The 21057-nt window shown below is 35.7% G+C and overlaps 1 protein-coding gene and 1 pseudogene across 1 annotated transcript; both read left to right on the top strand.

Moving 5' to 3' along the window:
- Positions 1–9282: 9282 nt before the first annotated feature.
- LOC106844113 (olfactory receptor 5M5-like) lies at positions 9283–10221 on the top strand. The gene has a single exon (XM_014861419.1). The coding sequence runs from the start codon at positions 9283–9285 to the stop codon at positions 10219–10221; it is 939 nt and encodes a 312-aa protein (XP_014716905.1).
- Positions 10222–15103: 4882 nt separating this feature from the next.
- Positions 15104–16024, top strand: LOC106844112 (olfactory receptor 5M11-like; annotated as a pseudogene).
- The last annotated feature ends 5033 nt before the right edge of the window (positions 16025–21057 follow it).

Consider the following 21057-nt stretch of genomic DNA (forward strand, 5'->3'; position numbering starts at 1 on the left):
CATCAGAGAAGAGCTCTCTGTGGAAATAAAATTTGAGCAAAGACAGAATAGGGATAATGTCATATGAATGTCTGTGGAAGAACATTCCAGTTATACTTACAGTACATACAAAATCCTTGAGGCAAGATTCTCCTTGGTTTGTTAAAGGAATAGTAAGGAGTCCGGTATTGTGGGCCAGAGTGAGCAAATGAAAGGAGGGAATAAAATAGATTCAGGGAGGTGTTTGTAAAAAGTGCCAGATCAAATAAGACTTGTAGTTCTTAAATAGGTCTTAGACTTCACTTTGTTATATTACTTTGTAAGAGCTGTTTCCCCCCACTCCAGACTGTAAGCTGCATGAAGGAATGGACAACATTGATTTTGTTGACTTCTCTACTAGTACCAAGGATACTGTCTGCTCCATAAAACAAATTCACTAAATATTTGTTGAATGAATTAACTAATGAATATTATGAGAGCTGAATATGAATAGGGATTATACTTTAAGTGGAATTCTGAAGTTTGGAGGCAGGATCTGAAGAGTCCTGCACCATTTAATTCAAGTTCATGCTCAATGGAGTCTGAGGATCTTGAAATATGTTTTGCACTTCTCTAAATCCCTAATTTACTCTCCAGCGTTTAAGTGGTTCACTGGAGAGAATGTAGTTCAATTATCAGCGTAAAATAAGTGCATGTTTTAATTCTGGATTAGCACATTTCAAGCTTTAGACTTTGTAGCATTTTGCAGAGACTAAATCACAAGAGAATGACAACCACTTTAAAAAGACTGACCTTCTGCCTTGGTTTCAGAAGCAACATTTTGTACTCTTTGTTGAATTAATTAACCATGTCTTACTTCTGTCATTGGTTATGCCACTTCTATTTTCATCAAGGTATACATTTAACATTGTAAGACAGAAAACATATATTTCTCCAAAAGTCAATAAATAAGATAAAACTAAACTAATAAACACCATCACTTCAGTGAATATTTCTTAAGGACAGAATGTAAGATGATTTAATTTATCTCAAAGTGTTCAGATATAGAAAGTTTCCAAGAGGACTCAAAAGTCATTTGAGTAATTAAGACTAAACATCTCAATTGGAATATGATTTAGTTTCAGTTTTGAAATAAAAGCAAAATTTACTTGCAATCTCCTATCTAAAGAGAGCTGCTGTCAACATTTTGGTGTATTTTTTTCCACTTGGTTTATCTTGCAAACTATCATTCCATCATATTGATGCATCCTACTATTTTTAAGATTGAGTCATATCTCTATGTACAATCTCTATGATAGTTCCTTTAAGATACATTTCTAGAAGTATAATTACTGAATTAACTGGTTTGAACATTTTTAAAGCTCCTGTTAAATTTCTATGGGTAAATTTTTCTCCACAAAATTTCTAACACTATACTTGTGACAAGAAATATTTGATAATTATCATTTCACTGTACCATTATTAATATTAGAAAATATTATTTAAGTTTACTTAACTGAAATTTTTGAGAAAGTATTCTGGGTTTTTTTTAATGGAAACAGTTTTGAAATGTATATTTAACAAATAAAATACATCCGTTTGCTGGTTGGCTTTCGTGTTATTTTTGATGATTTCTCACATGAAGAATATTTGGAAAAACTTTATCAAGTTTTTGTTTTGTACCTTTTCTGAATTTTCAATTTAAATAAGAAAATATCTTTATGTTATTCATTTTTCATAATCATATTTTGTAGGAATACTTTGAATTGTTCTAGATACAACTTTGTTGTATGCTGTAATGTTGTACATAACTTTTCCTTCACATTTTAACCCATTTCCTTCTATTATTTACTAAGCAACTCCTTTTTTCCCCACTGATTTGAGAAGTACCCTTTATCGTACACTAAGTGAATCCTATTTTGGTCTATTTCATCTTTTCCTTTGACCAATGTATAATTCTATTTTAAACCAAATTCTTATAATTAATGTGCATTTAAAATGTTTTTAAGTTCTGCCAGAGGAAGCCCATCTTCATTATTTTTCCCTTTCGAATTTATCTTAGGAGAATGCAAAATGGATGCTTCTAGCTATCTGATGTTTAACTCAGAAATTATGCATGTGAATGCTCACTCTAGAAAGTCTATGCATGCATATTAATAAAGATCAAATATGGCTATAGACACAAAATATACCCATGAAATTACTTTAGGAACATGGAAAGTATTTTGGGATTAATAGAATTATTATGACTTCGTCCCTAGATCCAATGGGGAGGTGGCCACAGAGAGGACTGTTTAGGGAAGAAAGGTTACAGATGAGTTAAGGAGTTTTTTTTGCCAGAAAGGCGGAGAGGAGCTTGTGGCCTATAAACGAAGCGAAAAGCATTTACCTTTTCCACATTAATGCTGTGTATTTGTTAACACTTTTACACAAACATTTATTTTTCCATTATACCATTACATGTCCGTTGTGCAACGTTATCTTCCAGTGACTATTCTCCAAAAGAATGGACATGAGCACGCATACTCCTCAACTGGGAGTCATTTCAAACAGTGAAAAAAAATTGTAATGATCCACATTAAAAGAAATATTAAGTTTTCAAATAATTGGAAGAAATATCTCTGAGCTTATTTGCAGTGAAGAAATTCACAGTGGACAAGTCACTCGAATTTGACCGTAAAACAGGCATCTGATATTTTGGCAAGTTTTTGCCCTGGATGAGGTAAGGTATTAACTTATTAAGATATGATAAGTTTATAGATATCATATGAATTTCTAAAACACCATCATACAAATAAATGTTGAAGACTATGTAGAGAAAATAGATAAAAATACAACATGCTAAAATCAATGAATAAAAATATTAATAAGGAGAAATATGAATTAACAGATTGTTTTGTTTAGGATCTACATTTAAGAGAGTTCAAAAAGACTGGCACTTTCTATGTTGATGGTGTCAAGAAGGATGAGTCTGGAAATCAATTTGAAACTATGTTTTAAGGAATCTTAAAAATGTTTCCATCCTTTTGCTCAGTTCAATTTTAAGAATGCGCTGAACGTATAATAAGAAATGGGAGAAGATTTTCGTACTAACGTTTGTTTTATAATTGAGAAAAAGGAGACAAGCTAGGTATTAAATACAGGTAGCCCTCACTTTACACAGTACCAGGTTAAATGAAACCTGTACAGACTGGAAACGTGTCCTTGATTTGCATGGGTCTCAATCACCACAGCACTGTGCAAAGTGAGAACTGCCTGCATTTAACAGCCAGTTAGGCGTGGGCATACACCAGACAGAATACAAGCTGGCTATAAATATCTAGAATCCCTGAGGGATGTATTGGCTGTGATCATAAGGAGATTGGGACTATAGCAGGACAGATTTTTGGATTAGAATGTTATGCAGAGATCTCACACATAAGTAGAAGATAAAAACAATGACAAGCAAATAGATAGCAACAGAGATTGGATTAGTGCTTACCAGAGGGGAAAGTGGGAGGGAGGAGGGCCCAAGGGGTGATTAAGCACATGTGTGTGGTGATGTAGTGTAATTAGTCTTTGGGTGGTGAACATGATGTAACCTACACAGAATTCGAAATATTTTACCATGTACACCCGAAATTTATATAATGTTATAAACCAACGTTATTGCAGCAAAAAAAAAAAGAATGTTATACAGACATTAAAATGAAGAAATTCCTAATTAATGAAAGAGTAAATGGTTTTGTATAGCGTTTTGTGAAAAAAGAAGTGTACACCAAAATATGCATTACGATAATTTTGTAAAATACTGGGATTAAGGAAAAGTAAAACTTGTTCTTTATGTCTATGTACCAATTTTCCACAATAAACAATTATTGCTTTTATAAACAAGAAACAAACAAAAAACTACGTTTTCAATATCACTCAGTTCCCAAGATACAAAATTCAGAGATCTTTGTTGATTAATATTAGAATTTAAACATGAAAGTAGGAAAAAGCAGGGGTTGAAAACCTGTACTATATCAGTGTTGAACTGGACGGTCATCCATGTTTTTCTAATTCAAGCTCCTATTATTTTTCCCCTTAAAAATATTGTGCTTCTGAATATTTTGAGTTTCTTCAGGGTAAATAAGTTATGCTTACGTTTGTTAAGAGTGGTTGATGTGGGAAAGTCAATATTAATCTCTATCTACAATGTTTTAATCCGGAAAAGAAAATATTTCTTTCATTCGGAAGTTTCCTTCACAAGAGGAAGTTCCTCCAATTAAAGGATTTTTTCTTCTTCTTCTTCTCAAGCTTAAACATTGCCTTCATTTAGCCAGCATTCTATGATATTGAGATTAATTGAAACAAGTTAGAGTTGCAATAAATCGTAACTGATGGATCAATGTTCTCTGCATTGAATTTATATCTACTATATTCACACATACACACAGTAGAGTGAGAACTTCCGGTGCATTTGAGGATGTAGGGAAACTTGTATACCATTTACTTGTGGTGATTTTACATGTCAGTACATCCAAAAAGAATGAAATATAAAAAGACGTAGGGGCCGGCCCACTGGCGCAGTGGTTAATTGCACAGGTTCTGCTTCTGCAGCCCAGGGTTCTCTAGTTCGGATCCCAGATACAGACATGGCACCTCTTGGCACGTCATGCTGTGGTAGGCGTCCCACATATAAAGTAGAGGAAGATGGGCATGGATGTTAGCTCAGAGCCAGTCTTCCTCAGCAAAAAGAGGAGGATTGGCAGCAGTTAGCTCAGGGCTAATCTTCCTCAAAAAAAAAAAAAGATATAAGAATAAAACTGTGGACATTTATCTTACAATACTATAGCTTACCAGAAGCACTAACTTACACTTATGAACATTTTCCTAAGGAGAGGGAAAAAAAAACTTCCTAAGTATTAAAAGAAAGTAGTACTTTATTCTTTTGAAAACTGATGGGGCTGGTTAAAGTGGACAATATATTGGAAAAACATATTTTGAAGTCTCTGCATCATGCTGTGCTGGCTGCTTTGCCACTTCCACCTTAACTCAGCTAGCACATATGGAATTTGATCATTGGTGTCCCTAATTAGCCTATGGAATCAGAGCCCCTGATACTCAGACACAGCTGCTGCAATATTCTGATCATGATGTAAGTGCTTGATCAGGGAACAGGGAGAACAGGTGACTCTCTGTCGACTGGTTCTATCACTGTCAGCGGAGGAAAACCTTCTCTAACTGCAGTAGCATATACTTCTTAAGAGCTTGTTGTATGATTACTCAGGTTCAAGTTCTTCCTCATTTCTTATTTACTCTCCAATATCCGTGAAGCTCTCCTGGTCGCCTTGTGTTCTGTCCATACCATCTCCTTTATTCCAAATCAACAACTAGTAGTCTGTACTTTTTCTTCAACCAATATCCCCTTTGATCTCACTAATCTCTTTTTATTGCACAATGCCCCAACTTATTTTATATTTCTTATATATATTTCATACTTATATTTCAATTCATCCCATACACTTGATATCACACTTTGTATTTAACCATCTTGTATTTAACCAAATCTTGTCTGTTCTACCTTCTAAATATCGTATATTGAATCTTAACACAGCTTGTCAGTATTTCCTCTGCTACCAGTCAAGCCTAAGATGAAATTATCTTTTGACCAAGCTACAACAATTATCTTTCTCCTTCTACACATGAAATCCTCTATCCCACAATGAAAGCCTGCGATCTTTATAAACATAAATCACATCATGTTACTGACTTGGAAAAATAGTCCAAGACTTTCCAACCCACTTGGGCAAAAATCTAAACTTCTTAAGACACATCATAGAGTTTACAAGGACTTATGTGATACCTTCCTATGTACCTTTCTAAACTTTGTGACAAGTTTCTTTTCAGTCCTTCTGCTCCTACCACATTAAATTTGTTGCTGTTTCTTGACCATGTTGAGCAGATTCCTACCTCAGGGCCTTTGGACATACTCTTCCTTCTGCTTAGAAGGTTCTTCTGTCAGACTCTGAGTGATTCATTTCATTACGTAATTTAGATCTCTGTCCTAATAATATTTTCTCTGAAACGCGTTACCTGGCCACTTGTCTAAGTTACTCCATTTCAAATAGCTCTTTAATCATGAACCATGATCTATTTTTCCTCATACCATTTATCACTTCAGAAATGATTATTTGTTTATGTGACTCTATTTATGTGACAGTTCCACCCCTAGTCCTGAAATGGCCAGGCAGTGGCTCTTGTCACCAGAGCCCACTGAGAGCTAGAACCAGGAAGAAAGTCCCTGGCCACCTTCTTTCCAACACACACCTCCACAAGAGTTTTTCTTGGAAGGATGCAGTCACTCTGGTACCTTCATTGTGAAGCTGGGAGAGAATGAGACAGAAACTGAGCTACTATTTTCTTCCTCCCATCTCTGGCATCTTGTTTATTTCTTCCATTGGCTAAACATAGCTGGAAAGTAGATATCAAAGGAGCTCTATTGTTGTGACCCCTAAGGGTGAAACTCCAGGTGGACAGAGCAAGGTAGAGAAGAAAAGGTAATAGGTTTGGGTGGGGTAGGGTGACAAAGAGAGAATCAACAGCACGTCTATATCATCCACATATCTACAATGTTTTCATAGCTACCTATTATTAGTCCTACTGAAAAATAAAGCACAAGGCTCAAATTAGTAAACAACTAGTCCAAGTTCAACAAAAGTTAATTCGTCTTCGAATGGTATTCCAATCGCCAAAACTTTCTCCCTACACCATGCATTATTTTCTCTTACATGTTATAAACAAGATAACTTATATTTCCCCAAGTCAAAAATTATTAAGACATTCAGAGGTAAATTAAAATAAATAATGAATCCCATTGCTTCATCACTCTCATGAGCTTTGATCCCCTGCTGGTATTGGGGAGTGGGTAAAAATCATGTCCTCAAGATGTATATGATTTTCAAAAGAATAAAAAAGAAAGTGGTTATTCATAGCCTGAATGACTTTCTGGTAGAAATAATTAAACCATTGGGATTTGTAATAATTCCGTTATAAACTCCTCAAATCCTCATATTCATGCTCTCGTTGGGAAATCACCCTTCACTCACAGGTAAGATTATCTATTGTTAAAATGTAGTTTAAAATCTGAAAGAAGTATTTTAATTAAAAAAATAAAATTATGGGCTGAAACATTCTACTGGAGTAGCAAATGTCTTGAATTAATTCTATTATTCTCTCAGAGTACTCGTATTTATAAATGTACAATGGAGATGAATAACTTTGCCAAGCCCCACAGCGAGGAATTAGAGGATATGGGATTTCCAGCGAGGAAGTCTTGCTCCAGACCCCAGTAACTGTTACGCTTTGCTGACTCTCAAGAACTAACCATACTTACTCTCTCTTGTTTCATGAAGAAAAATAAGGGGGTGGTATTAAGTAATCTTTCTGGCACCTTTCAAGTTAACAATGCTACCCTTTATAGTTAGAAGCATCGTATCATGTAATGGTCTATACCCTCTTCATGGATAATTGGACACTTTTAGGTTATAATATATATTAATTATTTAAAGGTAAGCCAAAATGCGTTTCATGACAATGTCTTCTCTAAATTTCTTTATCCACTTCAAATGGAAGCACAACCACATGCCAAGCAGACATCCCCCTTGCTAAAGCTAAAAAATAACCTTCTAGACTCTTCAGGTGACTAGGTAGTGGCAGCAAGCATCTACATGGGAGAGCCTCAGGGTGATGATGAATGTCACAAGTGTAAAGCCTCGAGCATCCCCAGGGCCACTTCTGTGCACTTGCAAATCATTCTCTTGTAAGTTTCCTTCCTCAAATTATGTAGGATGTTGTGTTCTGTTTATTTAAAGGAAAGTTATTACCATGAAGTTCTCAGTTAAATTGTGTGGAATGTCCATTGCTTCATTGCTAATTTCCCCACAATAAAAAAAATGAATGAAGATATTAATTATTTTGGCTCTAATTAACGTTTAAAAAATAGAGACAATGTACCATCACGGCACCAAAGCGTGTTTGTCTATTATGGCAATTACCATGTTCTTATGAAGTTAAAAAAAGAAAAACACAAAATTCTTATGATTTTATTGATTTAAGAGAATTATCTTGCATTTTAATACTCTGGTCAGTAAGTCCAAACTTCTCATGAGCAGAATGGGATTATGTGATGGGCAAGATTGGTGGAGTGGTACATTTACAAAGTGACCTGTGTCAATCCTTGGCATTCCAGCCATCAGAAAGAGTCAGAATCATATTGACATGCATGGGTATGTGTTATTGAAGGAAAATGTCGATTTTTACACTATGGTCTTCCTGGTCACTTTTATCCTGCACAAATTTTGGCATGTGTACTTTATATTATGTACTGTCTCAGCGTATAGGTAATTGTTTTAAAACACTTTAATTGATTCCTGTTACGGAGTTTTTCTTACTTTTTGCAAGGGTTAAAATGAGATTGAGTTACAAAAAATTGTTATGATGTGGGGATATGTTTGTCAGCCTTTTGTTATGATTGTCTCCTCCTGGCCAGTGAGACTTTTCATACGCTATTTTATCACTCCCCTCCTGAATATTTAATACCACCAATATGTGTGTATGTATATAGCTACACACACACATATTATTTATGCAGGTTATATACATCTGTTTTTATACAAAAACACTGATTTACTTTTATGCCCCATGAACCAAATTTTGTGCCTGTATATAATTGAAGATAATACACAAAGCAAATGAGATCCTTTGAGCAGAATCTTAAAATTTAAGTAAAATTTAGTGACATAAGGGCCACCAGAAGTATACTGGAGTGGAGAAAATGCACAGATGTTACAGGGAGAGATAATAGCTTGAAAATAATCTTGAGTTTAGAGAAAGAGGTAGACAGATCCTAGTTTTACAAGAATGTATGCCATATGTCAGTTTCACTTCCCTAGGTCCATTTAGCTCTGAAAAACAGATGAGTGTGAAGGAGTGATGCTTTGGATATTACACCAAATGGTATATTACAAAACAAAGGATTACAAATTCAAAGAAACAGTGTTTAAGGAAATTGTAAGTGAACAAATATGATAAAGACTTGTGCTAATACAATGGCTTTTCAAATACAAAAAGATTTTCAGAAAAGCATTTAAAAATATGACAGCCTTTATATAAAGGAGTTCTATATTGATTTAGATATTTAAAATATCAATCACATGCTTACTTATGTAGCATGTATTTATAAGTTTCGGAGAAGAGGAAGAAGTATCAGATAGTATGAGGACGGTAATGCAGAAATGACAAAAGACACATGCCCTTTTATTTTCTTTACTTTAGAGCATCATTTGAAGCCAAGCAAACACAATGTTAAAGAAAAACTACACAGTGGTGACTGAGTTTATTCTCCTGGGACTGACAGATAGAGCAGAGTTGAAGCCTGTTCTTTTTGTGGTTTTCCTAGTCATCTACCTTATCACAGTAATCGGCAACACGACCATGATTTTCTTAATCAGAAGTGACCCAAAACTTCACACTCCAATGTACTTCTTCCTCAGTCATCTCTCCTTTGTAGATCTCTGTTATGCCAGCAATGTCACTCCTCAGATGCTGATTAATTTCTTGTCCAAGAGAAAAACTATTTCCTTCACTGGTTGCTTCATACAATTCCACTTTTTCATTGCCTTGGTGATCACAGATTATTATATGCTCACAGTGATGGCTTATGACCGCTACATGGCCATCTGCAAACCATTGTTGTACAGCAGCAAAATGTCCAGATGTGTTTGCTTCTCTCTTGTTGCTACTCCTTACATTTATGGCTTTGCAAATGGTCTGGCACAGACCATCCTGATGCTCTGTCTCTCCTTCTGTGGACCCAATGAAATCAATCACTTTTACTGTGCAGACCCTCCTCTCTTAGTTCTTGCCTGCTCAGATTCTTATGTCAAAGAAACTGCCATGTTTGTGGTGGCTGGTTCCAACCTCACCTGTTCTCTCACCATCATCCTCATCTCCTACATTTTCATTTTCATAGCCATTCTACGTATGCACTCTGCTGAGGGGAGACGCAAAGCCTTCTCCACCTGCGGGTCCCATCTGACAGCTGTCACTATCTTTTACGGGACTCTGTTCTGCATGTATCTGAGGCCCCCTTCTGAGGCATCTGTCGAACAAGGGAAAATTGCAGCTGTTTTTTATATCTTTATGAGTCCTATGTTAAACCCGCTCATCTATAGTCTTCGGAACAAAGATGTTAAAAGAGCATTGAGGAAAGTGATCCAAAAGAAATTGTTTGCTAAATAAGGTAGACATTTTGGTCACAGGTATGTAATATAGCCATATTATCTGATCAATTATTGAGCGTTTTAAATTAATCAATCACATTTTGTCATTGAATACTTTTTGTCTTTTGTAATTCACATGTGTGTTGGAAGAATGTCTCACATTATTTGCTAGTGTTTACATTGCTGTCTCAGAGAATTAAAAAATACCACATAAAAATTCAGAGACAAGACTAAAAGGCATTGTTTTTGCTCTATAGAATTAATAAAGAACAGTTGGATATACCCATATTACTCATTCTGTTACAAAGTTATAAAAGACAGAATTACCAAATGATGCTGTAACAATGGTAACTTGTTAGATTTTTATAGTGCTTAGTAATTTCCAAACTATTTTCCAGAAACTCATCAACTATATCAGGTAAGTTTTTATTTATTTTCCCTTTATACAAGTTATATAGCAATGAAGATCTTTGGGCATCCAGATTGTTACTCTAAGATGGAAATGTCAAATTTCCTTTAGAAAATTATTTTTTCCTTTTTTTAAAATTTACTAATATGTATCACCATTATAAAACTGATTTCGTGGTTTCACTTGTTAATTTTTTATTATGAACTATTTCCAACACACAGCCCAAACCAGAAAATAATATGAAGATCACCTATGTAAGCATAACTAATCATCAAGTTTTCACACAATGCTACTTCTGTTTCAGATATTTCAGATACTCCGTATTTTCCAGTTGAGCCCTTGCCTGATTCTCTTTCTCTTCTCATTTCCTACATTCAACTCTGATATGAATTTAATGTTTCTTATCCCCATATAGAGTTTTGGCATCTACTGGGTGTTTGTGAATCCACAGAACTTTATAATATTGTTTTGGTAGATTTAAAACTTGATGTAAATGAAATCACTCTGTGTATCCTTCTGTAATTTATTTTATTTTTCACTAAACATCATTAGATTTATCCATGCTGATTCATTTAGCAGCATTTTTCACAGATAATTCTATAGCAATATAAATATGCCACAATATTTTTATTCTTTCGACTACAAATCGACAATTACATTTGTCCAGTTCCTGATAATATGAAAATCCAGCAATACATTTTCTTGTGGAATTTGGAATGTGTAGCAGTTCAAGAATTCCTCTCGTGGATATACCTAGGATTGTAATATCTGGGTCATAAGATATAAGTATCTTTAAATTTAGTAGATATCACCAACTTGCTTTACCAATTTACGTTCCTGCCAAGGCAGTGTGAGTGCCTTTACTCCACAATCTTTTCGACACAATAAATTGTCAGACCTTTAAAATGTTTTCAAATTTATTGGGTAGAAAACGGATTCTCATTTCTTGTATAAGTTTTCGAATCATCATTACAAGTGAAATATTTTTTAAATGCTTTGATACTAATTCAAGGTTTCTCTTTTTGTCAGTTGTATGTCCATATTGTTTGCCTACTTTTCAGGAGGTTATTTTTTTTATTCTCTACATTTGTAATAGTTCCTTATGTTTTATGAACCAAGTACTAATCTTTGAGTGATATGTGAAATGCAAAAATCTTCAACTAGTTTGTAATATGTATTTCATTTCTGTGCATGATACATTTAGTGCTGCAGAAGGTTTTCATTTTAACATAGTTTGAATTTATTAATATTCTCTTTATGGTTGCGCATTGTATGTCTTGTCTAAATAATTCTTTCCTAATATAAAGATATCCTCCTATCTTTTCTTTCAATGTTTTAAAGTTTTGCTTTTGCATACATAAGTCTTTATTTTTCCTGGTATAGTAAATGTTGCAAAACCGACTCTAATCCTATTTTCCTTAAAGTGTTTTCTCATTCACTTGTAATCAAATGACCAAGAAAACAAAGCTAGCTTATGGAGCTAAGTTACCATCTAGAGGATCTCACCAGAGCTAAATCCTTGCTTTGGAGCTTCCTTCTCATTTCCTTCTTCCTCTTCCTCTTCCTCTTCCTCCCCCTCTTCTCCCCTTGTCCCCCTTCTTCTTCTTTCCCTCCCCTCCCCCTCCACCTCATCCCCCTCATCCTCCTTCTTCTTCTATTCTTTATTGTAGCAGGGGTTAAGGTGCTGTCCTTCTCCTTTCATATCCCCACTGTCAGCTCTGATAGCCTATGTGTTCCAGGAAAGGCTGGCCTCATGGACACGCAACTTGTGCAGTTGGCAGGGCTCTGTTTTAAGAAGTCCCTCAAGTTTGGTTTAATGATCTGGTGTCACAGTCTTGAAATTTTGAATAAGTTTGGAAGAAGGATCAGTTACATTTTTATTTGTCTTGCACTATGACTATGTAGTTCTCCTAGTTGTAGTTTTCACAATTTGTATCTTTCTATAGTCCTTGAGCTACTCCTCTGTGAGTTCTTTATCCACCAGGTAGAGGTTATCCTTGGTTGTGAATTAGTAAACCCACAAGTCCCTTGTACAGAAGATGTTCACCTTTTGCTCTGGCCTGACTCATATAGTCAGATTGGCTATGGTTTTCTTTCTTCTGTAAGCATATAATATTCAGTCCTTTTTGCCTGTTCTCTTATCAGTACTTCTGTTCTACGTCAGTTAGATTTTTCTGGGTCCCACACAGGTCACTGATCTTATGAGTCAGGACCATTTCACATCCCACAGGCAGTCATTACTGACATGCAACAAACGAGTCCTTCTGCAAATGAAGCCCTCAACTCCAATTTCCTTCCTTGTCTTTAAACATCTGAAATTTTCAAATCCTGATCTTTTTCTTTCCATTTTCCTCTATTCTGGTAACCCCTGCCTATTCTCTCTCTGGGGTTTTCTAGGCATAGATGAACATGAAAATATCTCCTAAGTCTCCTTGCTGCTGTCATATAAATAAATATTCTGGCTACAGAGTACTTCCTGTTACATACTTATGGAAAGGACTGCAACTAACCCCTGACTCCTCTTCTCCAGGGTAGGCCATTTATTTTTGTGGAAGGAAAGTCTTTGGGTAGAGATGAAACAGAATTTCAATGAAATGAAACATTTATGTTTTAGGGAATGTCTCACTTGGATTTTCTTCACTCTTCTGCATGAATTCTGTACACACACACATCACTAGCAGTTCCCCAGAAAGATCACGTATGGTGTCTTTACATCTGATCTTTATCCTTCCTAGAACATCCTTTTTAAAATAGCCTTAATGCTTGTTCTGTTCCTCCTTCAGTTTTTTGCTAAAGAAGTCAGCTTTTCATGAATTCTTCATTGATGTTACTATTTAAAATGTGAACACCCTTTCCTCCAAACTCCATTTTCTTTATTTTTCTATATAACAGTGCCATTCAAAACACTATTTATTTACTTACAGTACTAGCTGTCTCTCCCCACTAGAATGTGGATGCCAGAAGGGCAGGGGGTTTGAAGGTTTTGTTCATTTCTGCATCTGCAATGCCTAATCACACAGTGTGTTCAACATCAATAGATACTTGTCTATGGATATCTAGTTTGATGTCCACATGACTTGAGAGGTGGCCAAACTGATATTGTTAATCCCACTTACAAATGGGAAAAAGCGGTGATTCGTGGTTAAAGATCATGCTATGTCATCAATAACTATTATTGGTGTAGTCAGCAATTGTTTTTTAAGTACTTACAATTCTTGGTAAAGGAGATATAGGTGCCAAAAGGAGCTGTCTTTGCCTCTCTAAAATTTATACTAAAGTAAGTTTTAGTGACTCATTATTGAAATAAGGCAAGAATGTGGAGGTTTAAAAAAAAATGAAGTATGAGAGAAAGGGCAAAAGATAAAAGCATCTCGAGACAAAGAAGAGGGAATTCCGCTCTAGTTGTGACATGAATGAGATGAAAAGCCATAGGGATTGGAATAACTCTAATAGAGACAAGTTGTGATTAATAACATAACTATGGACCATGAAAAACTTATTTCTTTTCTTTATCAATAAATTGCTTCATTGCTGTATATCGTCCTCAAAACACTGCATAAGACTTTATTTGATTTAATGGTTATTTGTTCATTTATTGACATATGCTATGGTACCACTGTGGCTGTGCCTTTTTAAAGTGTGATACTGGGAACATCTGCATTGAAAATTTCTGGGTAATTGTTGAATATGAAGATCCCAGTATCCCACATAAGACTCTCTGAAATTAAACATTCTGTGAATTTTCTTGATTAACAGGCTTCCCAAGCAACTGCTTTGTACACTAAAGTTTAAAAGCACTAATTCTTCTAAGGATAGTACATCACGAAAAGCTCCATGGAGACACAGATATGAGTAGAACATTTCAAGTAATTCATCTTTAATGCTTATGCTACTTTTTTCTTTTTCAAATTCAATATATAAGCATATGCTTGGAAGTCACAGTATAATAATAAACTGAACTTTGTCCCTGACCCTGAAGAACGAATGTATGAATAGAAAGTAGATTTACTATGGCAATGTAATGTGCTAGTGAATAAATTAGAGGTTTACAGAGTGCGCTGAAAGTAGAAAGCAGAAAGGGATTAATTCAATCTCATGGTGGGAGTGAAGTGAGGCATGCTTCAGAAAGAACTTGTCTTTAAACCAGGCCTTACAGAATGAGTAGAGTTGAGAGGTGAAAAATAGTGCAGGGGTATAGAGAATATGTACCACAGTTGTGTATCTGGTTGTGGGAATATGTATAAGTATAGTTATCTACAGGTACAGTTATAGGTAAAACTGTAGACATAGAGATACATTTATAATAGTAATTCTGTGTAATGGTAACTGAAATAATGCTTAGTAAAAGTACAAAATTGGGTTATGATAGTATTCATCTGAATGACATATGGAAATCTAGAGAAAAATCATTTCAATAGTCAGTATTATGATTTGTACCTTCAAGTATGCTTTATTTTCATTTATTTAAGTTACAGGCACAGTCTCTCAGAAAATGTCCATCACAAATGATATCACAGTAACAGAATTCATTCTCCTGGGGCTCATGGATCACCCGGAACTCCAGCCTCACCTCTTTGTGCTGTTTCTGGTTCTGTACCTTGTCAGACCTTTTTGGAAAGCTTTGCATGATGGTGTTCATCAGACTGGACTCTTACCTTCACAGGCCCATGTACTTCTTCCTCACTAATTAAGCCTTTGTAGACTTGTGCTACACCTCAAGTGCAACACCACAGATGGTGAGTAATTCCTTGTCAAAGAAGAAGACTATCACCTTCACTAGTGCTTTACACAGTGTTATATTTTCATTGCACTTCTCCTCAATGAGTTTTACATGCTCTCAACAATGGCAAATGACTGATACGTGGCCATATGCAACCCTCTGTGCTATAGTGTGAAAATGTCCAGGCGTGTCTGCATCTAATTAGACACACTTCCTTATGTCTATGGCTTCTCAGATGGGCTGGTCTGGGACCTCCTGACCTTCCACTTGACCTTCTGTAGATCCAATGTCATCAACCACTTTTACTGTGCTGACCCACCACTCATAAAGCTTTGTTGCTCTAATACTTATGTCAAAGAGCATGCCATGCTCATATCAGCTGGTTTCAACCTCTCAAACTCCCTCATTATCATCCTGGTATCTTATACCATCATTATTGCTGCCCGTCTCCAAATCAAATCAGCAGAGGGAAGGTGCAAGGCATTCTCTACCTGTGGTTCCCACATATTGGCGGTTACTCTATCGTATGGAACTCTCTCCTGCATGTATGTCGGATCACCAATAGATAACACTATTGAGGAATCCAAAATAATAACTCTCTTCTATATTTTTGTAAGTCCAGTGCTTAATCCATTCATCTACATTCTGCAGAACAAAGATGTAAAGCAGGCCTTGAAGAATGTCCTCAGATGAAATATGGCGACTAACGTGGCAGTGTCTCCAATTTCCGATAAATAGTAACTGTGAATCTTTGGCTCAAATGTCTGCATTTTCATTATGAGTTTTGGTGTTCTCTCAGGATATGTCTCAAGTATCTCAGCTGAAAAGTTCAGGTTTGGGGAGAAATGAGCTGCACTTATTAGTCTAGGCCCTTGTCACTCAACATGTTTACATGGACCAGCAGGAATAGTGTTACCTTGGAAGTTGTTAGAAATGTAGCATAACATTCTGCACTTCAGGTCCACTATATTCAAATCTCTGTTTTAGTCAAATCCTAGGTGATTGGTACACACATTAGATTTTTAGGAACACTGCTCTAAGTGAAAATTCCCAGCTGGTATGCACTGGAACACCGGTGTGGTCTTTTTTACAATAGTAAACAGGACAATCATGCTCTCAGCTCAGTTCCTTGAATTTGTTCCATTCTTACTATCATCTATCTTTTGGCGCTAAGAGTCTTTAAGAAATACCCTTCTGTACTTCTCTTTTTACTTACTGAGTAAAGCCAGAAACTATGGGTCATGACAGTGGTTTCCTATTTCTTGCGAATATGCATGTGTAATGGCCTGTATGAGATTTGGAAGAGAGAAGAATAGAATGATCTTTCTTTTCCCAGACTTGAGTTTGTGGGTCCACTTTGTGGCCTCTGAGCTATGGGGACATACTTTCTCCCTATGGCTTGCAAGCCTTGGTCCACAAACTCAGGTCTAGGAAAAGAATGAATGCCTTCTGTTTTCAAAACTTTAGAATTTACTTAGGATTGTCTTTTATCTTATCGTCTCATTTTTCAAATGAAAATTTGTATTGTTGATTGGAATCTTGTTTCTTTTCTTATACATGTTTATACATTTCACCAAAACCCTGCTTAAGCTGAAAGCCACTAATTTTAGTATTTTTTGTCATTCAGTTTGCAATATTTTTTTGTTTTCCCATTGACTTCCTAACTTATGGGTTATTTAGCAGAGAGTGCATAATTACCTTATATTTTGACTTTAAAAACTTATTTCATTGTTACATATTTGTAATTTATTTTTGTTGTCATAGAACACAACCTTATGATTTTAATCTTGAAATTTTATTACGTAGCTTTTTTTCCCAGGTTTGTTGAGCTATAATTGACATATCACATTGTGTAGCTTTCAGGTGTACAAGGTGATGATTTCATAAATCTATATATTGTGAAATGTTTATCACAGTAAGGTTAGTTAACACATCTATCATCTCACATAATTACAATTTTTTGTTGTTGTTTTAGAAGTGATGAAATCATTTAAGATCTCTTAGCACTTGCTAGAACGTAAAAAAGTATTTTTAACTGTAGTCACCATGCTGTACATTAGATCCTCAGAACTTATTCACCTTATAGGTGGAAGATTGTACCCTTTGACCTACATCTCCCCATTTTCCTAGCCCCTGACAACCATCATTCTATTCTCTGGTTCATCGAGTACAGTTTTTTAGATTCCACATAAAAGTGAGGTCATACAGTATTTGTCTTTTTCCTCCTTCCCAAAGAAGGAAAAAAGTAAAAACTGACTGATTATTAAAAGAAAGTGAGGGGCCGGCCCAGTGGCCCAGAAATTAAGTGTGCACATTCCCCTTCTCAGAGGCCCAGGATTCCAAAGTTTGGCTCCCAGGTGTGGACATGGCACCGCTTGGCAAGCCATGCTGTGATAGGAGACCCACGTATAAAGTAGAGGAAGATGGGCATTGATGTTAGCTCAGGGCCAGTCTTCCTAAGCAAAAAGAGGAGGATTGGCAGTAGTTAACTCAGGGCTAATATTCCTCAAAAAAAATAAAATAAAATAAAAGGAAGTGAAATGCTAAAATATCCACATTAAGTTGTATTATACAATTAAAAAGAAGCCGATTTCAAAGAGCGTCAATTAATTTGGAATATTCTTACAATACTATTTAGTTTTAAAACACTAAAAACAAATATTCATGTATACGTGAGGAGCTATTATGCGAAATTATTTGTGGGTAGGCAAGAACTGAAAAGTAATATGTAAAATTATATAACAATAGTTGTTAATTATGTAGTAGGCAAAAGGATGTAAAACTCAAAAGGAAGAAAATGATACACTAAATCAGATTGATTATTCTCTATTGAGAAGGGATTCTGTTTTGATTGAAGGAAGGTAATGAAACAAATCGTAGAGTAATTAAACCATGTAAAATATTAAGTTCTTTCTTGAAAAAATAAAACACATATTGTTTTATATTCAAGACAAGTAGACTAAAATATGGACCAAAGTGCAGTGAGAAAATCATTGAAATTAGAGACATAAGTTTCTTTTGAGAAGATAATCGGCATTCATTAAATGACATCACGTAATATATTATACGAAAGTAAATCATTTTCGTATTGAGGAAATATATTGCATAGCACTTCCCTTTGCTGGTAAGAGTATCTCAGTGATGTTCAATATTGATGACCTAGGAAGTGAAAGGAAGAGCTTGTCTGCTAACTAATCAAGTGGAAATGAGTTCTTGAATGGAACTAAAAACACAGCCATGTGTAATTGTAAACAGCCAACTTCTACTGTTGTATTTCCTATCAATCATCATTTCCAAACAACTTTTCCATTAATTGTTTCCATTAGACTCTCACTTGATCCCAAGCTATGCGTATATAAAAAAATACCATTGTTATCCCAAAGAATTTCATTCAGGTACTACCAACAAGGGACACTTTTTTATTGTTTATGAGACTCTTATTTTTTCCATCATTGGGATACTGTCAAAATAGAACCTTTCTCCATTGAACCAAGGTTTCCCATAAACACTCTTCTCAAAGCCTGTTTCACATCCTTGTTCCTCAGGCTCTATATAAATGGATTCAGGGTGGAACTCATAAAAACACAAAACATGGCCACAATTTTCCCTTGTTCAACAATCCACTCATTTGCTGCTCTCATATATGTGCACCATAAAACACAGTGAAAGCTGTGTGGGGAGCTACAGGTGGAGAAGTGTTTGTGTTGCCCTTCACTGCAATACGCCTTCAGAATTGTGTAGTAAGTGAAAATGTAGCAGATGATAATGATGAATAGGGAAACTTTGAGTTAAATCTTTGTGGACACTAGCAGGGGAGTTTGTTCTATGTGAGTGTCAGAAATTGTCAACATTTAGAGGGGTGGACCGGCTCAGTAGAAGTTATTGTTGGTGTCTGGTCCATAAAAGGACAAGTGAGAGGTCACTATTTCCTGCGTTGTGCACACCATAGAATCTCAGAAGTAGGGGAAATGACCAGGCAGATGCAATGTGTCCTGGACATTCTGCTGTTGTAATGCGGGGGATTACAGATTGCCATGTACCTGTCATACTCCATGGCACCAAGCACGGAATACACAGCAAGGAACAGCCTCATGAAGATTCATTGAGAGAGTTTGTAAGTATTCCCTTGACCATTCCTATATACTACTTCAGTCTCTTCATCCAATTACTTCCCCTCCTCCTGCGGCTTCTGTCATTCATTTTCTTCTTTTTTTTCATCCAAGCTTCCTTGATACTGGAAACAAAGAAGAGAGAAAATATAAGAAAAAAAAAAAACAGATTGCTTTCTGGATTCCAACTTGATGTAATTGTTAAAAATTTTGGAGGTGAAGAAATGGTTTGAAGAATTAGGTTTCAGCGCATATCTTTTTTTTTTTTTAATCATTTTGTTAAGATTATGATAGTTTACAACCTTGTGAAATTTCAGTTGTACATTATTGTTTGTCAGTCATGTTGTAGGTGCACCCCTTCACCCTTTGTGCCCACCCCCAAACCCCCTTTCCCCTGGTAACCACTAATCTGTTCTCTTTGTCTACATGTTTAACTTCCACATATGAGTGGAGTCATACAGAGATTGTCTTTCTCTATCTGTCGGCACTTATCTTTTGACTTGCTTTAATTGAAGTATGGGAAGAGCCCTGATAACATTGTACCTTTGTTGTCATTTTTTATTAGTACCTCAGTATTCAACATCCAGTGAATAATTTGATCTAGTTGACTCTGAAGAAAGCAAAACTCACTTTCAAATCGAATTTATGGAGGTAAATTTACTTACAATAAAATGTAGAAATTTGAATGCAGTGTGACAATGTGCACAGCCATGCAATCATAATTCAAGTTTTTAAGGCTGCTGTGCAAGTGGGGAGGAGGTTGGAATAAGGCATTTAAAAATGCCACAAAACTCTTCTTTTTGGCAAAATTCTGACATTTTTACCTGAACAAATGGAATTAATTTTCGTAGAATTGTTGCCAGACTTTGGTAAATATCTATACTTCTCAAGAGTCGATTTTGACAACTTTTGCCAGTGTTCTCGGTGCTTTTATGGAGAAACAGGTTTTGGGAGGTCATCACTCTGCCCTTCAAAAAGTTAGTCTTGGGCCGGCCCAGTGGTACAGCAATTAAGTTCACACGTTCCGCTTCAGTGGCCAGCGGTTTGCCAGGTCACATCCCGGGTGTGGACATATGCGCCGCTTGTCAAGCCCTGCTGCTGTAGGCGTCCCACATACAAAAAAACGTAGAGAAAGACGGGCAGGAATGTTAGCTCAGGGCCAGTCTTCCTCAGCAAAAGAGAGGAGGATCAGTGGCAGATGTTAGCTCCAGGTTAATCTTCTTCAAAATAAGAAGTTAGTCTCTCTCTCTAGATCTATGCTGTTTTTGAGATTCATTTTAGTTGTATTAGTACTTTGTTCATTATTATCGCTGAGTGGTATTCCATTTGAGTATATCACAATTTGTTTATCAATGTATCTGCTGTTATACGTTTGAGTTTCTTTGTGGATATATGTCTTCTTTTTCTCTTGGAAAAATGCATAATGCTTTCTGAGCCATAGTTTTATAAGTTACTTAACTTTGTACCAAATTTTGTAAGGAACAACCAGTTTTCCAAATTAGTAGAATTATTTTATACTCCGTCAAGTGATATACTATAAAAGTTACAATGACTTCACATTATCATTATCTTTTTTTGTGTGTGAATCTTTTTAATTCTTGCCATTGATGTGAGTGT

This window comes from Equus asinus, chromosome 17, assembly GCF_041296235.1.
Source record: "Equus asinus isolate D_3611 breed Donkey chromosome 17, EquAss-T2T_v2, whole genome shotgun sequence".
Taxonomy (NCBI): domain Eukaryota; kingdom Metazoa; phylum Chordata; class Mammalia; order Perissodactyla; family Equidae; genus Equus; species Equus asinus.

Bases quoted from the DNA above. Each gene is read 5' to 3' on its own strand.
- LOC106844113 (XM_014861419.1), top strand. From the start codon at position 9,283: ATGTTAAAGAAAAACTACACAGTGGTGACTGAGTTTATTCTCCTGGGA.